Source organism: Schistocerca nitens, chromosome 7, assembly GCF_023898315.1.
Source record: "Schistocerca nitens isolate TAMUIC-IGC-003100 chromosome 7, iqSchNite1.1, whole genome shotgun sequence".
NCBI lineage: Eukaryota > Metazoa > Arthropoda > Insecta > Orthoptera > Acrididae > Schistocerca > Schistocerca nitens.
Window position 1 is genome coordinate 38,547,279 of NC_064620.1, and position 18,210 is coordinate 38,565,488.

Consider the following 18,210-nt stretch of genomic DNA (forward strand, 5'->3'; position numbering starts at 1 on the left):
CATCTGTTGTTCACTTTAACGATGCTAAGGGATTATTATTATTATTATTACTACTGTTAAGTAGAGCAAAGATTAATCCACGATAATCAAATTGCTTTATTTATGAAGCAGCAGTGGAACAAATACAATAGGTTATCAGTGTGCCAATGATTACAATCAGACTTGCAAATCAGTATAGATCACCGCAATGTATTTTCATTCTGAATCAAATCGCTGTCATTCTGGAGAATAATATGAAGAGGTTACAAATCTTAAGTAGTTACAGTTACACAGAGACAGAAAACCATTTAAATCCATGCAACCAATAGTATTTATATATTTACCCTGAGGTAGTTGAGCGTTGAATTTGTGATGCCCTGCCGTGTGATGTTCTTCGATAGCTGGTCCAGCATTCCCGGGTCCTGCTGGGAGTGCATTCCAACTACAGTTCGAGGCACCAGTTCACGATGTGTCCGCACAGCGAAATGCCACGACTTGATGCGCATCAAGTCATCAAACGTGAACTCCAGGATGAGTCTGCCTTCCGTGCACACCTGTACAGCAACCGGTGCCTACTCAACAATAAATTACCTGCCATCAATGGAATGCTCCACATCATACTGGCAGCAGAAAGCCTTCAACCAACGTGATTCAACCTGGTACAATTATAGAATTCACCTAGATGTAGTGAATGGCTAGTGGCGAATAGCCAATATGCCCGAAAATCAACTGTCAGGTGAATTCTACAAACAATAACCATGAAAGCCTGCATGATTTAATATGGTGCAGTTTATTTGAATTTAAAAATCCTGATGTACTGTTAATAGTTGTTATGCCCTTGTCTGTAATAAAATACTGTGTGAACTTTAAGACTATCTACAGATATTAGCTCACAGTTTGTTGCAAATGCAGATGTCACATCAAAAAGGTATGTTTCAAGTAAAAAAAAAGTCTGAAGTGCATAACTGAATGCAGATGCTGTTCATTATGGACTGTCTGTTACTGTGACTACAACTGTCTGGTGGCCAACAAAAAAAGCTTAATACTCAGAAACTAAATGAATTGGACAGAATCTTAGTTACAACACTCACCTATTACTCAGTGTTTAGCACACATTATGCCAATGTACTTCTACAACATGAAAAATTGAAATCTACTCCATTTATTTCCTAGCAATATTTATGGGGAGGTGGGAGGGAGGTGTGATGCAGTAAGGCCTTCAGGTTTCTATTACAGTGTCTACATTATCTAGCATGTAGCATCAACTGAAGAGACTAATCATCTGTCTTTACCATTATAACACTATCATCATTATCACTAATTCTACAACATAATTTGTTCATTTATCTTCCATTCTATGCCTTCACACCATATCCATCTGGTTAGAAATTATGTCTTACAGTATATCAGAGCACATGTGCATGCTTTCTGTTTTCTCTTTACTGATTACCTGCCATGAAATCTGTAAAACTAAGTGGTCACTGGCAGTAAAAACATTCTGGCGACAAGCAGTTTTCAGCTGGAGACCTTGCAGCACAGAAACTTGCTACACTGCTGTCCAATAACTGGGAGTTCACAATTCTACAGGTGGTAACTCATCCTTCAATGATTCCCCCCCCCCCCTTACCTACTAAGCCTCTGCCACATCTTCCAATATCCCCCCCCACTGCCCCATACCCTTCACATCTTATGGCTCTTTTTCCCTTGTTTATTTTCATATTTTGGCATGTCTTTTTTCTATTTCTTCTTTTTTAAAATCAATATTCTGCTCTTTTGAATGCATGTAATGAGCCCCTGATTCATTGACTATTTTTTCTCCAATGCCACCTCATGCCCTTCGTATCATGAAAATTATGTCAGTATTGCCTGGTACATTTCAACGAACAATTGTTAAATGCTTCATTTTCCCAAGTTAATTAAGAAAAAAGATTGTGAAACTTGACAAATTATGTGAAAAGACTGGCAGTAATTATGGAATTTTTGACCCATCACAGCATTTTCATTAACACCGATGTAGAGATTGTAGAGTGATGAACTGATACTAAAAGATTATTTTGCAAGTGCAAATAAGGAAGAGCTTCATGATGAGATTACAATTCTTTTGGTGACTGTAGATATGGTGCTGCAATACATAGGGCATGTAGGAGTAGAAATTAAGTGTTAACAAATATTTTTGACACTTCTTAAACCTTCGAGCTCAAAGCTGAAACTTTTAATGGTATACGCAATCAACAAGCAATAATCATCATCGTCGTCTTTTAACCATACCCATATGCCTGAGTGTGAACAGTTCCTTCCGTCTTTGCTTGTCTAGGGCTCTTACACGGTGCTTGTCTCGGGAGACTAATAAAGGCTACGGGTACGAGACCTTACAGAAATGCCTCTGCAGCATTAAGGCTTAGCAACCCAACAGGAGGGTAATTGCATCTGCTTTTGAAAGTAAAAAGACCCTCACAAATCTTAAATGCTATCAACAAATAATTTCATTAAAATATCACAGACTATCTGTTATTACCTAAACCTGAATAACATTTCCATATTTAAAAACAGTTTTCAAAAATTTTCTCATATCATATGCTGTTACACTTGAGTTTCAGCAAATGATTCTCTCTAATATTACAGAAAAAAACAACATAAAATCTTTATTAGCCAGGCATCAAAATCAGTATATATGTATGACATATCTAATAACGTACCTTTGTGAACATTGGTTTCCCATGGTGCGTCACCATAGTGCACTGATCGCAGTCCAGAGTAATACTTGTATTGTGGAAGGACTCCTTAGGATGTTTCAAATTATAATACAGCTCTGTCACACCACCTTCAAAGATACTCCGAAAGTATCTCGGTATAAGTGTCCTACCTATAGCTGAAACACAAAGTTTACTTTCAGTTAGCTATAAGTAACTCATAGGCACCCATGAAAAAAACCTTCAACTCACAGTGTTTAATCTTACTGGCAATGAATAAATACAATGACATCAATAACAACATCTATCAACTTCTTCCTGCATATGCAGTATTTTTCATAGTCATGAAATGATATATGAGAACACAAACAAGTTCTATGTGCTAGTATATTTTTGTACTTTTTTTGACATCCCACAAATCCTACTGTAGATATACTTACTGTATCTCTTGGGCCCATCCTCTAAACAAAATGTTAGTGTGAGCGTGGCATCGTCTTCAAAGAACTCAGTGGCAAAGGCATCCCACCAGAGATTATCACTCTCCTGTTGAGAAGAAGAAAAGACACGACATTAACACCCGTAACTTACATCAAACAATGCAAATGTGGCAGTACTGTGCGCACTCCTATATCAGTTACATAATAACTACAAATCTACATTTAAGTGTGCCAGCCACAAAGGAAATTATTAGAATGGCCTCGGAGGAAGCAAGATACAAGCCAGGAAAGTTTCAGGAATGTTAATATTTCATATAAAAAATACATTAGCATTTTACACCTTTGTAAAGATTTCTTATGCATTCTTCAGTCTAGTTCTTTTCCAGTCAACAAACGAAAATTTTACTAACATAAAATTTCCACGGGACTGAACATCCAACCACATTTAGCACAGTTACCTCTCGAAGGAACCGTTCTTATATTTGTCAGGAATGGTACAAGTGAAAGTAATGCCACTGAGCTTATAACTGGTGTTTTGCACTCCACTGGCGCATCATCTATCACACTGTGGTAAAAACAGTATTTTTTACGTCCATGTGAACAGTAATTACATGATCTTTCTGTCTTTTGTTGAAGGAAGAAGATTACAATTGTAAGAGTCAGGTAACAAAGAAACCTCAACAGGAAAATCAGAGTCATCACACTGCAACTGGTATATGTAAAATTTCTGTTGCACTGCATCACACTTATGACGTGTAAATGACGATACATATTATCCTACTGGTACTTGACAAACCTCCCGGCAGCAGGTTTACATGAAATTGTAGTAACTTCATAATTATATTTTTACATAAAATTAAACAACAGGAAATACGCAGTATCTGTTGACAGCACTCTTGGGAATAACAGTATCTTAAATAATATCCACAAATAGGTAAAAATCAATATACTCTTCATGTTGACAGGATGTTAAATCTTAACTTTTCTTCATTTCAAAAATTTTGCATGCTGGTTCTTACATACACAATGTAACAGCAAGGACAGATTAATAATTTCATAGGTCCCAATTAATTCTGCAATGAAGCCATTGTTTCCAATTGAAGAACTTGTGTGTATATACTCAAAAATATTCAAACCAACTAAATAACAAGTTAAGAACTGGAAGTACCTTTAACACTGTGCAGTCAGTCGGTGTCAGATGTATTTTTGTATGTACAAAAGGCAAAGGATGAGACAGTTATGTAGTTTGCATCCTGTGTCACTTAGGATCTATTGAAGAAATATTAACGTATCACTTCTTGTGTAAAATTATTATAACACTATGTGAAAGCCTTGCTTGGTTCCAACTTCTATGTAGAAACTAATAGTCTTTAGTCAAACTAAGATCTTTTGTCAATTGGTGATCCCTCAGTTTGTTAGTTGTCAAGTCCGGTGCTACGTATCGCCAGCTCCCTAACAACAAAATTCACCCTGCTGGAAGGGAGAACCTTATAAAGATGAGCACTTTCAGCCAGCAGTAAAAACCACAGGAAACCAGGTGCACAGAGCGCACATGAAGCTGGCACATAACGAATGCAGACCCCGGTTCTGAGATGACCCCATCTGCACTATGTTGAGGCTCTTGGCTTGCACTACACTCATACTGGAGTACTTATGTTAGCAAGACAGATTTATCTCCCTGCATCTTATGAGACACTGTGGAAGATGGTTGAGCATTACCTCTACTGCAAAACTCCAGTCAGTGTCACCAACTGTCTTGTGGCACTGTGTAGCTCACAGGCATCACTGTGGATGAATGCTGTGCAGTCTGCCAGAATGATCTGGTCACAGGTCAGAAGGGGTGTCACTGTGTTACAGCATGCATATGTAGGTAACTCTAATATATGCCGAAGTATTGCCTGGCACAGTCTTCAGTCAGCATTGTCACCTCAGCCTCTGTGGCCACTGGGCACTGTTATTTATAATATATCACATTCTCTTCTGTGATAAAACTATGGTTTACACTTAAAGAACAGCAGTCTCTGTCACCTGAGAAAACAAAAACCCTATCACCTCTACCTCACGTTCTTCGAACAACAGCTGCAGAACGTTGCCTTTGTGTTGACAATCAGGCACAGTCTTACATCAACAGCATGGGGATCTTTGCTCCTTCATACAAACAAAATAATGGTGCCATGCACCAAAACAGGTCACGAATTTCAATGTTTTGGAAATACAGTCCCCCCCCCTCCCAACCTTTTCCCGAGAGTTGATCACCTTCTCTATTTTGCAACTCTGATAACTCACTTGTTTTACTTGACAGAGTAGTGAATGAAAGGTATATAGGCAACTCTTCAGTCCTGTCATGGAATAACTTCACCAATGTGTGTCACGTCGCATCAAGAACATAGTTATAGCAAAGTGACTCTACCGTTAACTTAATTTTTCGTGCAGCTTGCTCGAATCTATGAGACAGGATACTCCCAGCATTTCATGACAAACAAGAGTAATTCTTGTCTCAGAACAAAATGCCAAGGTATCAGTTCCAAACATTCATGACAGCTAGTTCTGAAAATGGAACTTGAAAACACTCTTCCTCAAACTTGGGTAATAATTGTGACGAAGTAATTCTGCATGCAGCGAACTCTGTAGTTATTTCCAGAAACATTTGATGGAGTTATGGTCGTGGCTTAAGAGTAGGCTATCCCACCATTTCCATCCTATTTCCTTGCAAAGCTTGGAGAAGTACTTTCAACCAGCCTGAGTCAAAAGTCAATAGAGACATTTTCTTGAAATGTAGGCAAATCACTTCAGTTCCCTGTTACTGTGTTTTCTGGTACTGGTCATATAGTATGACCAACACTGGGCAATGAACTGGGTAGTACCACAAAGTCCCGACGATGATCCACAGCACAGAAATATGGTGAGTTTATTGCATCTCTGAAGTGTTCTTCCAATCATTGCTTTACAGAATGTGTATGAAAGCTAGGTTTGCTGTCTCCCTGCAAGTGCATTCCCACTTCAGGTGGAGTGGGACACTGTCATAGCGCAAATGCAAAGTTACGGTCACAACGAAGATGTATCGTGCGTTCCCTTATGAAGTAGTCCTAACTGCATCATACACAATAACCACTCCCATTGGATCACTTTGTGTGCAGTTAACACAATACACACTTGTCCACAAAGTACAGTATAAGTCATGGTGGGAAGTACTGCATTTGATGTCCAGTTGGAATAGAGAGGACGATCTTCTGCTGCTGACTGTAACTAATATTTCGCTAAGGATGTGCTTTATCTTCTGTATCACTCACTCTTTCGTTATAGTGCAAACTGGCACAATGCATTTTCTCACCACGTTACTACCTCCAAGCGTGTATGAAGCATTTTGTGGGTTAAAACGATTTTCCACTTTCAACAACTTACAATATTTTTAAATGAATATTTCTTTATGTCATCATTCATCACACTAACAGCTGATTTTTTCCCATCATAAAGTTATTCCTAAAGTATCCAAATAACATGCAATAACATTGGTGTACTGGTGATTAAAGAAACGTGCACAAAGTCAACAACACTGTGCCTAAATCAATTAATGCGTTTAAGAGAATGATAAAGTGGTCATCTGTTGATGGCCTAAGAAGCTCAAAACTGGTTCTAAGGTAAATACACAATAGTTGAAGAACATCAAGAAAGTGTTCCTTTTTTCATTATCACTGTTGTTGTTGTCTTCAATCCGAAGACTGGTTTAACAGCAGACCACCTTGCACAAATCTTCTCGCACAAGAGCATTCCGACTGCAGCCTCCATCCATCTGACCCTGCCTGCTGTATTCAAGCACTTTTCGCCCACGAGAAAGTTTATACTCACGCATCCCTTTACCGCCAACTTTCATATTCATTGTGTGACCTTCCCACTTTATTCCTCACCATTCTCCAGCAGAGCCTGAGCCTGAATTCGATCAAACCATGGTCGACAGGGTTACTATCTTTTTTTTTGTGAACTTTGACTTTTCAGTTAAAACGTCATTTTCAGCTTCGTGGGATGCACTAAAATATGCACTGAGTTGATGAACTCAGACGTCCTCTTGCCTGGAGTAGCATAGAAACTCTACATGGCATGGACTCAACAAGTCGCTGGATGTCCCCTATAGACAAAGTGAGCCACGCTGCCTCTACAGCCGTCCAGTCCATAATTGCGGCAGTGTTGCCGGTGCAGGATGTTGTGCATCAACTGACCTCTCAATTATGACCCACAAATGTTCGATGGGATTCATGTCGGGCGATACGGTGGACAAATCATTCGCGCGAAATGTAAAAAATATTCTTGAAAAAAATCGTGGACAATTGTAGCCTGGCGACCTGGCGCATTGTCATCCATAACATTAAGTCCGTGAATGACTGCAAATGATCTCCAAATACCCGAACATAACAACTTCCAGTCAATGGTCGGTTTGGTTGGACCAGAGGACCCTGTCTATTCCATCTAGACACAGCCCACACAATTAGAGCCACCACCAGCTTGCATAGTATCTTCATGACTAGCTTCCATAGCTTCGTGGAGTCGCGCTACACTCGAACCCTACCATCAGACTCATCTGACCAGGCTAAGGTTTTCCAGTCGTCTAGGGTCCAACCAATATGGCCACGCACCCAAGAGTGGCGCTATAGCCGATGTCGTGCAGTTAGCAAAGGCACTCGCGTCGGTCGTTTGTTACCACAGCCCATTAACGCCAAATTTCGCCGCATTGTCTTAACGGATACATTCCTCGTATGTCCACACTGACTTCTACGGTTATTTCACGCAGTGCTTCTAGTCTGTTAGCACTGACAATCTACGCAAACGCCGCTGCTCTCGGTCGTTAAGGGAAGGCCGTCTGCCACTGCGTTGTATATGGTGAGAGGTAATACCTGAAATGTGCCATTCTCCGCACACTTTTGACGCTGTGGGTCTCAGAATGATAAAATCCCTAACGATTTCCGAAATGGAATGTCCCATATATCTAACTCCAACAACCATTCCACGTTCGAAAGTCTGATAAATCCCGTCGTGCGACATGACTCTTCTGAGTACACATGACACTTCCGCCAGTGCACCACCCTTTTACGCCTTGTGTACAGGACACTACCGTAATTGTATACGTTCATATCGCTATCCCATGACTCGTCACCTCACTGAACACGGCACTCAGTACAGTGAGCATTATAACAGTGTAAACCTTTGTTGTTATATTATTCATTATTAAACTTTGTATTGAATTTCAAATTTACCTTCTTTTTCAGCAACGGCACTTGATAAATTTCGCTGTCTGACGATGAATACATGTGTAAGACTGCTTCTGGCTGTCCCTACAAGGCCAATAATATTGAGCAGTATTATTAACGTTCTCCATGGACTGCTCCATAATATTATGCAATAAGCGGAATGTTCGACAGTAAACGTGCTGCCGCCGTAATAATTGCTCTACGCTATTGCAAGCAGAAAGAAAGGCCGATGAAAAACTGGTTCAAGGAAACATGTTAGGAGATTTGAGCTTCAACAAAAAAAACTATCACAACTTTTTATGGGTTGGTAGTCCAACATTTGGTACATTACTGGAAACAGTTCTCCCCTGACGGTGGCGTCCTCATAAACAGGTACTTGCACCCCCCCCCCCCTCCTCCTCCTCCGCCACGGATAAATTTCTGCAGAAACCCATATGCCGGTCAGCAAAAAGCAAAATAATACAATGAGAGACGCACCAAGTCAGCGCTTATCTATTGGCTATATCTTGCTACTGGCAATTCTTTCAAAGACTCTAAATTTATAAGCACAGTTTCACCTTACAGTGTTTGGGTCACAGCTGTCGAAATGTGTCATGCAATAATACGTGCACTAAAGGATTATGTTCGGTTAAATAGTGTATACATAAGGATAAATATTTATGTATACTTATGTTTGTAACTTTTCATTCATCATTTTTTTTTTAATCTTCCTCCGTGACCATTTCCTATATTTTCACCGGCCGCTGTGGCCGAGCAGTTCTAGGCGCTTCAGTCTGGAACCGCGCGACTGCTACGGTCGCAGGTTCGAATCCTGCCTCGGGAAAGGATGTGAATGATGTCCTTAGGTTAGTTAGGTTTAAGTAGTTCTAAGTTCTAGGGGACTGATGACCTCAGATGTTAAGTCCCATAGTGCTCAGAGCCATTTGAACCATTTTGAACCTATATTTTCCGAGCAACAAATCATAGGATTCATTATTCTTAACACTTCTGCTTTTGTACTCATCTACCCTAACATCCCACAGTGCTGGCAATGATCTATTTGTTTTGAACTAATGTTTCGGTAATTTCCAAGAAGCGATGCATGTAGAGGTCGCGACTCTCAAATGTGCAAGTATGGATATCGTTTTCTGCGTTGACAACGGAGCGTCGTATTAACGCTGTTTACGTGTTTATAGCAACGAGTGAAACCGATATAGTATCAAGTTCGAATAGTCTCACGTGGCAAAAGTTAATTCCGCGACTGCGTAGCGCAGACAATTGTTTACAGTTTTGTTGGGAGTATGGGTTGATGGCAAACCAAGATCTGAGGAGCTGCGTCGACTGTCAATGGGGTTCGACTCTCTAAGAAGACCGCCGATGTGGAGTTCCCTTTTCAGTTGCACCGTACAAAATGCAAGAAAAGAACTTCCATCAAGGAAAACACATGGTTTCGTAGTTCCAAATGAACCATCGAGAGGAGTGTCGTTAAAGTGTCGTGCTGGGTAAAAGAATATACGTTGCAAACCACTGGGTCAGAAACTGGAGTCAGTTTGCAACTATTACGTTTTTCTCGTGAGGTATGCTACGATATTGTCACGAATGGCACGGTCCCTATCGGTAAGAAAACTTAGTGACCCTTACAAAACACTTGATTTTTCCGGGCACGAAAGTTATAAATTACGGCTGGAAGCCTTAGAAAACTATGAAAAAAGAAGGCATAGATCAAGAATTTACGAATCATTCCACTGAATACCTCGCTTGCGACAATTCAATGGTCCAAATCAAGAATAGTGAGCGGTTGAGGAACTCTCTGAAATGCTCAGTTAAGAGAGACGGCCAACCGGGAGACAAGACGAACTATATATCCTCCAGTACCTAAACTTTCACGATTTACGGATGTTTGGCAAAACTGTTCCTTGTGACACTCTGCCGAAGTTTCTGAGAGGCATATCAAGAGCGCATCCTGGCCATGGAAGTGAAAGAGGACTGCACCCAGCTGCCTATACCACCCACGAAATTATCCACGCTGAAAATGTGGCTGACGAGTAAAATAAGTTCCTTTCGTAAATAACTTTGTTACAAAACGCTCGTCATTTGTAGTTGCTCATGTCAACGCTGTAAACAGTATTCAGATTTGCCGCCTCTAGAGTCGCACGTTCGATATATAATACTCGGATGCAGACCGCTCCTTCGATATGCAACGCTTCCTGAAATTAACAATTTTCCACACAACTACCGCAGTATAATGAGTACAGCTACGATATTCTCTGGTGTGAAAGTTGTTACCGTTTGACAGCTTGAGCGATATTAGCGCTCCGGGCGGTGAGAAAACAGCCACATGCGTCGTATGAATAATAGTTGGTTGGTTTTGGGGAAGGAGACCAGACAGCGTGGTCATCGGTCTCATCGGATTAGGGAAGGATGGGGAAGGAAGTCGGCCGTGCCCTTTTAGAGGAACCATCCCGGCATTTGCCTGGAGTGATTTAGGGAAATCACGGAAAACCTAAATCAGGATGGCCGGACGCGGGATTGAACCGTCGTCCTCCCGAATTATGAATAATGTTTGTTTTTAATTAGTCTCTATTTAATTAAGGGACTAGATGCTATTTTTGCCTTGCACGCGTTAGTAAATTACTAAGAGCCATGAATTATTGTGTAATACATGTAAAAACAACCGATCACACTGATTCAGTGACATAAGCTACAACTCATTCACGAAGAAATACTTTCGAATATGCCCGCCCGGCTAGCCACGCGGTATAACGTGCTGCTTCCCGAGAGGGAAGGCGATCGGATCTGCGGCAAAAATCCGCCAGGAGGCCCACTGGGGGCCGAACTGCACAATAACCCTGGGATCGGTGTTGGGCGGCGAAGAAGCCTCTCCGTTGTTTCTAGGTTCCCTGTTCAATATACACTTTCGAATATGACTTATTGGCGGCTTATTCCACTGAAAGTAAGAGATTATAAACACATTTCATGCACGAGAAGCATATATTTCTGTTGTTTATGTGTTGTCACCAGAGTCACTTTCCTTGACACACATTTGTTTTTTTATAGAGTTAAATTATTCGCCCTTTCTTACACTTTCTAATACAAGAATGTTTCTTTGAATGTAATTACTTTTGCTTCAAAATCGAACGTGTTGAAGGTTCTTGCCGGGTGTCTCTCAGATACATCAACAATTGTGGAACTGGTTTCCGCTGTGTTGGAAAAGTTTTATTGCTTTCGGCGATTTATTATCATCTCTGTGTGGCTCATTACGTTAAAAAAGAATACATTTGTCTATGTTAAAATTCAATAGCAACTATGACTAAAACGCAGCCTTAACTCACCTTAACATTGGTGTGTAGCCTTGGAATACCGTTGTCAAGATCTCCCTTTCGGAGCCGATCTCCCTCGTCTATTAGCCACGGTCACTAATTAATCTTAGGCTTTTTTTTTAAAAAAAAATCACTAGCTAAGTCGGAAGCCAGTAAGAAGTGTTACACAGACCAGCATTAACGAGTTCTGGAAGTGTACTGCTGTGCTATCGATGGTAAAGGTTCTCGATGATGCAAGAACGTTTTAACGTTCGTTTAACGTGAGGTAAAGCAGAACTCGGAATGGATCGTTATGAGGAATGAAACTAGCTCGTGTCCTTTTGAAAAGAACCATGCCGCTGCTCGCCTTAACAGCTGTAGGCAAACCACGGAAAACTTAAATCTGGATGGCTGGTTGGGGCATTAAGCCTCTCTGTTCCCGAACGAGAGCCCGTTGCCTTAACCAATGCACTGCTTCGCTCAGCAAATTGACATTATACTCCATGCAACAGATAGCATAGGAGGCTACCACTGCCGGCTTGCCAGTCGTACACTTTCATCCATGCCAGTTATCTGATAAGTCTGGTAAAAAAGCAAGGAGACGTGTTTGTTTCGTAAAAACCTCACCTTACTTCTCGAAATAGTGTTTTCCGAGAGGTAAACACTTAGTCCAGTGATCCTCCAGCACTTTCATCCACTCAGAAAAATACCTTCTGTCAAACTCTGCAAAATATTCGTTGACTGCAACTATAACTCTCAATGTCGCAAACTGTGATTCGCCAACAAATACTGGTGTCCTGCCTATGCGGCTCCTTCGTACACAAAAAAATGTTGACGAGCGAGAATGATAATCACCATCACTTGATCTGTACTCCGCCTGGCTACATAGCAGCGACCTTCTGCAACATTCGTCGCGCGTCACGAAATCTTCTGTCAACAGTTACGACAAGAGCGGCACGAATCAACACTCAGCTACCTGTTTCATCAAGTTCGTACTGTGTTGTGAAGACTGTGACTGCTGATTAAAATGAAAAATATACGTCAGGTTACCTCCCATTAGGAAAGTGGGTGCATTCCGCAACAGTGATATGATATATAAATTATAGAGCGCAGCAATCAGTCGTTTGCAGGTTTTATTTGGCATATCCAGATTTCGGCTAGTGCCTCTTCTAAGCAGAAGTGAACACTAGCTGATTATTGAACTGCTTTTAGTAGTGCTATTTATTCTTGTAGTAAGAGCTAGCAAATTTTTCGATCGTTTGTGTTGAGTGAGTTTACTTTGTAGTGTAGTTCAGTTTAGTGGTACTCTAGCTTACTTCTGAGTAGACTAGGGTTTATTAACTTACTCTAAGTTTGATACATGAATGTTAGTGCATATCTTTATGTGAGGTGACATTCTCGGGTAGCTTCCTGTCCGGAAGCGCCACGTCACTTGACGCCATTTAAATCTCGTGTTAGTACACAGCGTATAGTTCAGATCAGTGCTTCGGAGTTAGCGTATTTACACTCCTGGAAATTGAAATAAGAACACCGTGAATTCATTGTCCCAGGAAGGGGAAACTTTATTGACACATTCCTGGGGTCAGATACATCACATGATCACACTGACAGAACCACAGGCACATAGACACAGGCAACAGAGCATGCACAATGTCGGCACTAGTACAGTGTATATGCACCTTTCGCAGCAATGCAGGCTGCTATTCTCCCATGGAGACGATCGTAGAGATGTTGGATGTAGTCCTGTGGAACGGCTTGCCATGCCATTCCCACCTGGCGCCTCAGTTGGACCAGCGTTCGTGCTGGACGTGCAGACCGCGTGAGACGACGCTTCATCCAGTCCCAAACATGCTCAATGGGGGACAGATCCGGAGATCTTGCTGGCCAGGGTAGTTGACTTACACCTTCTAGAGCACGTTGGGTGGCACGGGATACATGCGGACGTGCATTGTCCTGTTGGAACAGCAAGTTCCCTTGCCGGTCTAGGAATGGTAGAACGATGGGTTCGATGACGGTTTGGATGTACCGTGCACTATTCAGTGTCCCCTCGACGATCACCAGTGGTGTACGGCCAGTGTAGGAGATCGCTCCCCACACCATGATACCGGGTGTTGGCCCTGTGTGCCTCGGTCGTATGCAGTCCTGATTGTGGCGCTCACCTGCACGGCGCCAAAGACGCATACGACCATCATTGGCACCAAGGCAGAAGCGACTCTCATCGCTGAAGACGACACGTCTCCATTCGTCCCTCCATTCACGCCTGTCGCGACACCACTGGAGGCGGGCTGCACGATGTCGGGGCGTGAGCGGAAGACGGCCTAACGGTGTGCGGGACCGTAGCCCAGCTTCATGGAGACGGTTGCGAATGGTCCTCGCCGATACCCCAGGAGCAACAGTGTCCCTAATTTGCTGGGAAGTGGCGGTGCGGTCCCCTACGGCACTGCGTAGGATCCTACGGTCTTGGCGTGCATCCGTGCGTCGCTGCGGTCCGGTCCCAGGTCGACGGGCACGTGCACCTTCCGCCGACCACTGGCGACAACATCGATGTACTGTGGAGACCTCGCGCCCCACGTGTTGAGCAATTCGGCGGTACGTCCACCCGGCCTCCCGCATGCCCACTATACGCCCTCGCTCAAAGTCCGTCAACTGCACATACGGTTCACGTCCACGCTGTCGCGGCATGCTACCAGTGTTAAAGACTGCGATGGAGCTCCGTATGCCACGGCAAACTGGCTGACACTGACGGCGGCGGTGCACAAATGCTGCGCAGCTAGCGCCATTCGACGGCCAACACCGCGGTTCCTGGTGTGTCCGCTGTGCCGTGCGTGTGATCATTGCTTGTACAGCCCTCTCGCAGTGTCCGGAGCAAGTATGGTGGGTCTGACACACCGGTGTCAATGTGTTCTTTTTTCCATTTCCAGGAGTGTATTTCCTGCACTAAATTTGGTGTTAACAGAGCGTCTAGTAACTAGCAACTGTTGACACATCCAGTGTCCGTAGGGAAATTTATTTCTGATTTAAGGGCTTGCGGATCTTCCCATCTTAGGCTATAGCGAAAATACTAAAGAGCAGATTTGAGTGGTTGTTTGTTATTCTGTAATCTTACGTACATTGCTGCCTCAGTAGCGCCACACCTAGGTTATTTTCTCTTTTGCGGAGGTCTATACCTACTTTCTCACTTACTCCTAACAGCTTTGATTGTATTTCTGAGACCTTATTCAGTCTTTTTATACAGTTCGACATAGCTTGGGACTGCGCTTGTTCTGAGCGGACAAGGAGAATTGGTTGCAGTGTATAAACTGCTGGAAGCTGCGTTGGCAACAGCTGGCAGGCTTCTGACTACTGCTCAAAGCTGCGTCGACATCGGGGCGCTGGTACCGAGATCTGTGACGCCTTTGGTGCCACTGGGATCCCCTGGTTACCTGGTCGTCGCTTCGTCTTCAAATACGCAACATCTGGCTGGTCCGTCTCCAATCAAGAGTGAATGACAGATAGTGGTGGGTTCAAAATGGTTCAGATGGCTCTGAGCACTGTGGGACTTAACATCTGAGGTCATTAGTCCCCTAGAACTTAGAACTACTTAAACCTAACCAACCTAAGGCCATTACACACATCCATGCCCGAAGCAGGATTCGAACCTGCGACCGTAGCGGTCGCGCGGAGATAGTGGTGGGTTCGCGCATCAATGAAAAGAAAGCGGAAGAGGGAATGGGCGACATGCCCGGCGTCTTTCGCCCTAGCAACAGGTACAAAGTGTTTATAGCACTGAGCCAGTGCGGAACGCCTCTTCTGTTGAGCCAGCGGTCGATTTTCCTGCCCAGTCCTGACAAGTGCAGAGGACGGTATGCTAGTCACTGGGAGCTCCAACGATAGTCGGGTAACGGAGCTCCTCCTGGGAACAGCAGACAGGGCAGGAAACAACACCAATGTACACTCGGCATCTTTGCCGGGGAGGGGGATGAGGAGGGGGTCTTGTCCGAAACGTCGAGGCTGTCCATATCGAGCGCACTTGGTACAACAGGATGCAAATAGTGGCACATGTCGGAACGAACGAAGCCTCCAGCTTGGGTTCTGTGCCCATCCTCAGTTCCTAACGACGGATGGCTGATCTGGTGACGGCAACTACCATCGCACGCAGGGTCACTATTTGTAGGGTCGATCACCGTCTTCTGGTTTGGAGCAGAGTGGAAGTTCTAAACGAGAGGCTCTGACGATTCTGCGACGGTGTCGAATAGGCAGGAAGCAGTAACTATGGTAGTGGAGTACGAGTGGCACACACACGGTTTTTTTTAAGGTTAGAAGAGCCCCCAGCCCACTCTGGATCAGAGACTAATAGCCTGCCAAAATCGAAGATACATCAGCCACAAAGTTCTCCTCGCAGATAAGACACAGAAAAGATTAATATTATACTAGTAAACGGCAGGAGCATCCAAGGAAACGTCCCAGAATTAGTATCGCTTATTGAAAGTTATAATGCCCAGATAGTATTAGGAACAGAAAGTTAGTTGAAACCCCAAGTGAACAGCAATGAAATCCTAAGTTCAGATTGGAATATTTATCGTAGGGATAGGCTAGTTGCCAATGGTGGTGGCGTATTTATTGCAGTATAGAATTCGACAGCAGAGTGGAGCAGAGTGTACATCGGTACAACAACCGAGTTAGAAAACTGCTGCGGAAACAAAGGGAACTTCACAGCAAACATAAACACAGCCAAAGCCTTGCAGACAAGCAAAAATTACGTGAAGCGAAATTTATTGTGAGGAGGGCTATGCGAGAGGCGTTCAATGAATTCGAAAGTAAAGTTCTATGTACTGACTTGGCAGAAAATCCTATGAAATTTTGGTCTTATGTCAAAGCGGTAGGTAGATCAAAACAAAGAGTCCAGACAGTCTGTGACCAAAACGGTACTGAAACAGAGGACGACAGACTAAAGGCCGAAATACTAACTGTCTTTTTCCAAAGCTGTTTCACAGAGAAAGACTGCACTGTAGTTCCTTCTCTATATTGTCACACAGATAACAAAATGGTAGATGTCGAAATAAACGACAGAGGGATAGAGAAACAATTAAAATCGCTCAAAAGAGGAAAGGCCGCTGGACCTGATGGGATACCAGTTCGATTTTACACAGAGTACGCGAAGGAACTTGCCCCCCTTCTTGCAGCGGTATACCGTAGGTCTCTAGAAAAGCGTAGCGTTCCAAAGGATTGGAAAAGGGCACAAGTCATCCCAGTTTTCAAGAAGGGACGTCGAACAGATGTGTAGAACTATAGACCTACATCTCTAACGTCTATCAGTTGTAGAATTTTGGAACACGTATTATGTTCGAGTATAATGACTTTTCTGGAGACTAGAAATCTACTCTGTAGGAATCAGCATGGGTTTCGAAAAAGACGATCGTGTGAAACCCAGCTCGCGCTATTCGTCCACGAGACTCAGAGGGTCATAGACACGGGTTCCCAGGTAGATGCCGTGTTTCTTGACCTCCGCAAGGCGTTCGATACAGTTCCCCACAGTCGTTTAATGAACAAAGTAAGAGCATATGGACTATCAGACCAATTGTGTGATTGGATTGAAGTGTTCCTAGATAACAGGACGCAGCATGTCATTCTCAATGGAGAGAAGTCTTCCGAAGTAAGAGTGATTTCAGGTGTGCCGCAGGGGAGTGTCGTAGGACCGTTGCTATTCACAATATACATAAATGACCTTGTGGATGACATCGGAAGTTCACTGAGGCTTTTTTCGAATGATGCTGTGGTACATCGAGAGGTTGTAACAATGTAAAATTGCACTGAAATGCAGGAGGATCTGCAGCGAATTGACGCATGGTGCATGGAATGACAATTGAATCTCGATGTAGACAAGTGTAATGTGCTGCGAATACATAGGAAGAAAGATCCCTTATCATTTAGCTACAATATAGCAGGTCAGCAACTGGAAGCAGTTAATTCCATAAATTATCTGAGAGTACGCATTAGGAGTGATTTAAAATGGAATGATCATATAAAGTTGATCGCTGGTAAAGCAGATACCAGACTGAGATTCATTGGAAGAATCCTAAGGAAATGCAGTCCGAAAATAAAGGAAGTAGGTTACAGTACGCTTGTTCGCCCACTGCTTGAATACTGCTCAGCAGTGGGGGATCCGTACCAGAGAGGGTTGATAGAAGAGATAGAGAAGATCCAACGGAGAGCAGCGCGCTTCGTTACAGGATCATTTGGTAATCGCGAAAGCGTTAAGGAGATGACAGATAAACTCCAGTGGAAGACTCTGCAGGAGAGACGCTCAGTAGCTCGGTACTGGCTTTTGTTGAAGTTTCGAGAACATACCTTCACCGAGGAGTCAAGCAGTATATTGCTCCCTCCTACGTACATCTCGCGAAGAGACCATGAGGATAAAATGAGAGAGATTAGAGCCCACACAGAGGCATACCGACAATCCTTCTTTCCACGAACAATACGAGACTGGAATAGAAGGGAGAACCGATAGAGGTACTGAAGGTCAGGTGGCTTGCGGAGTATGGATGTATATGTAGATGTAGATGTAGAGACAATGTCTCGCGAGGTCATCGCGGAATCCGAAGGGAAG

The 18,210-nt window shown here is 43.2% G+C and overlaps 1 protein-coding gene across 6 annotated transcripts in view; it reads right to left on the minus strand.

The window, feature by feature from the left end:
* The window catches only part of LOC126194689 (LIM domain-binding protein 2), a 900,697-nt gene that overhangs the window by 18,361 nt on the left and 864,126 nt on the right, over nucleotides 1–18,210 (minus strand). For 4 of the 6 annotated variants that reach the window (XM_049932908.1, XM_049932906.1, XM_049932902.1 and 1 more), the window contains exons 5-7: nucleotides 3,110–3,212; nucleotides 2,676–2,848; nucleotides 324–551 (exon numbers count right to left, since the gene is read on the minus strand). In XM_049932908.1, coding sequence (XP_049788865.1) covers nucleotides 324–551; nucleotides 2,676–2,848; nucleotides 3,110–3,212 — 504 coding nt within the window. The remainder of the gene's footprint in view (nucleotides 1–323; nucleotides 552–2,675; nucleotides 2,849–3,109; nucleotides 3,213–18,210) is intronic. The other 2 variants (XM_049932905.1, XM_049932907.1) reach the window with 1 other exon arrangement.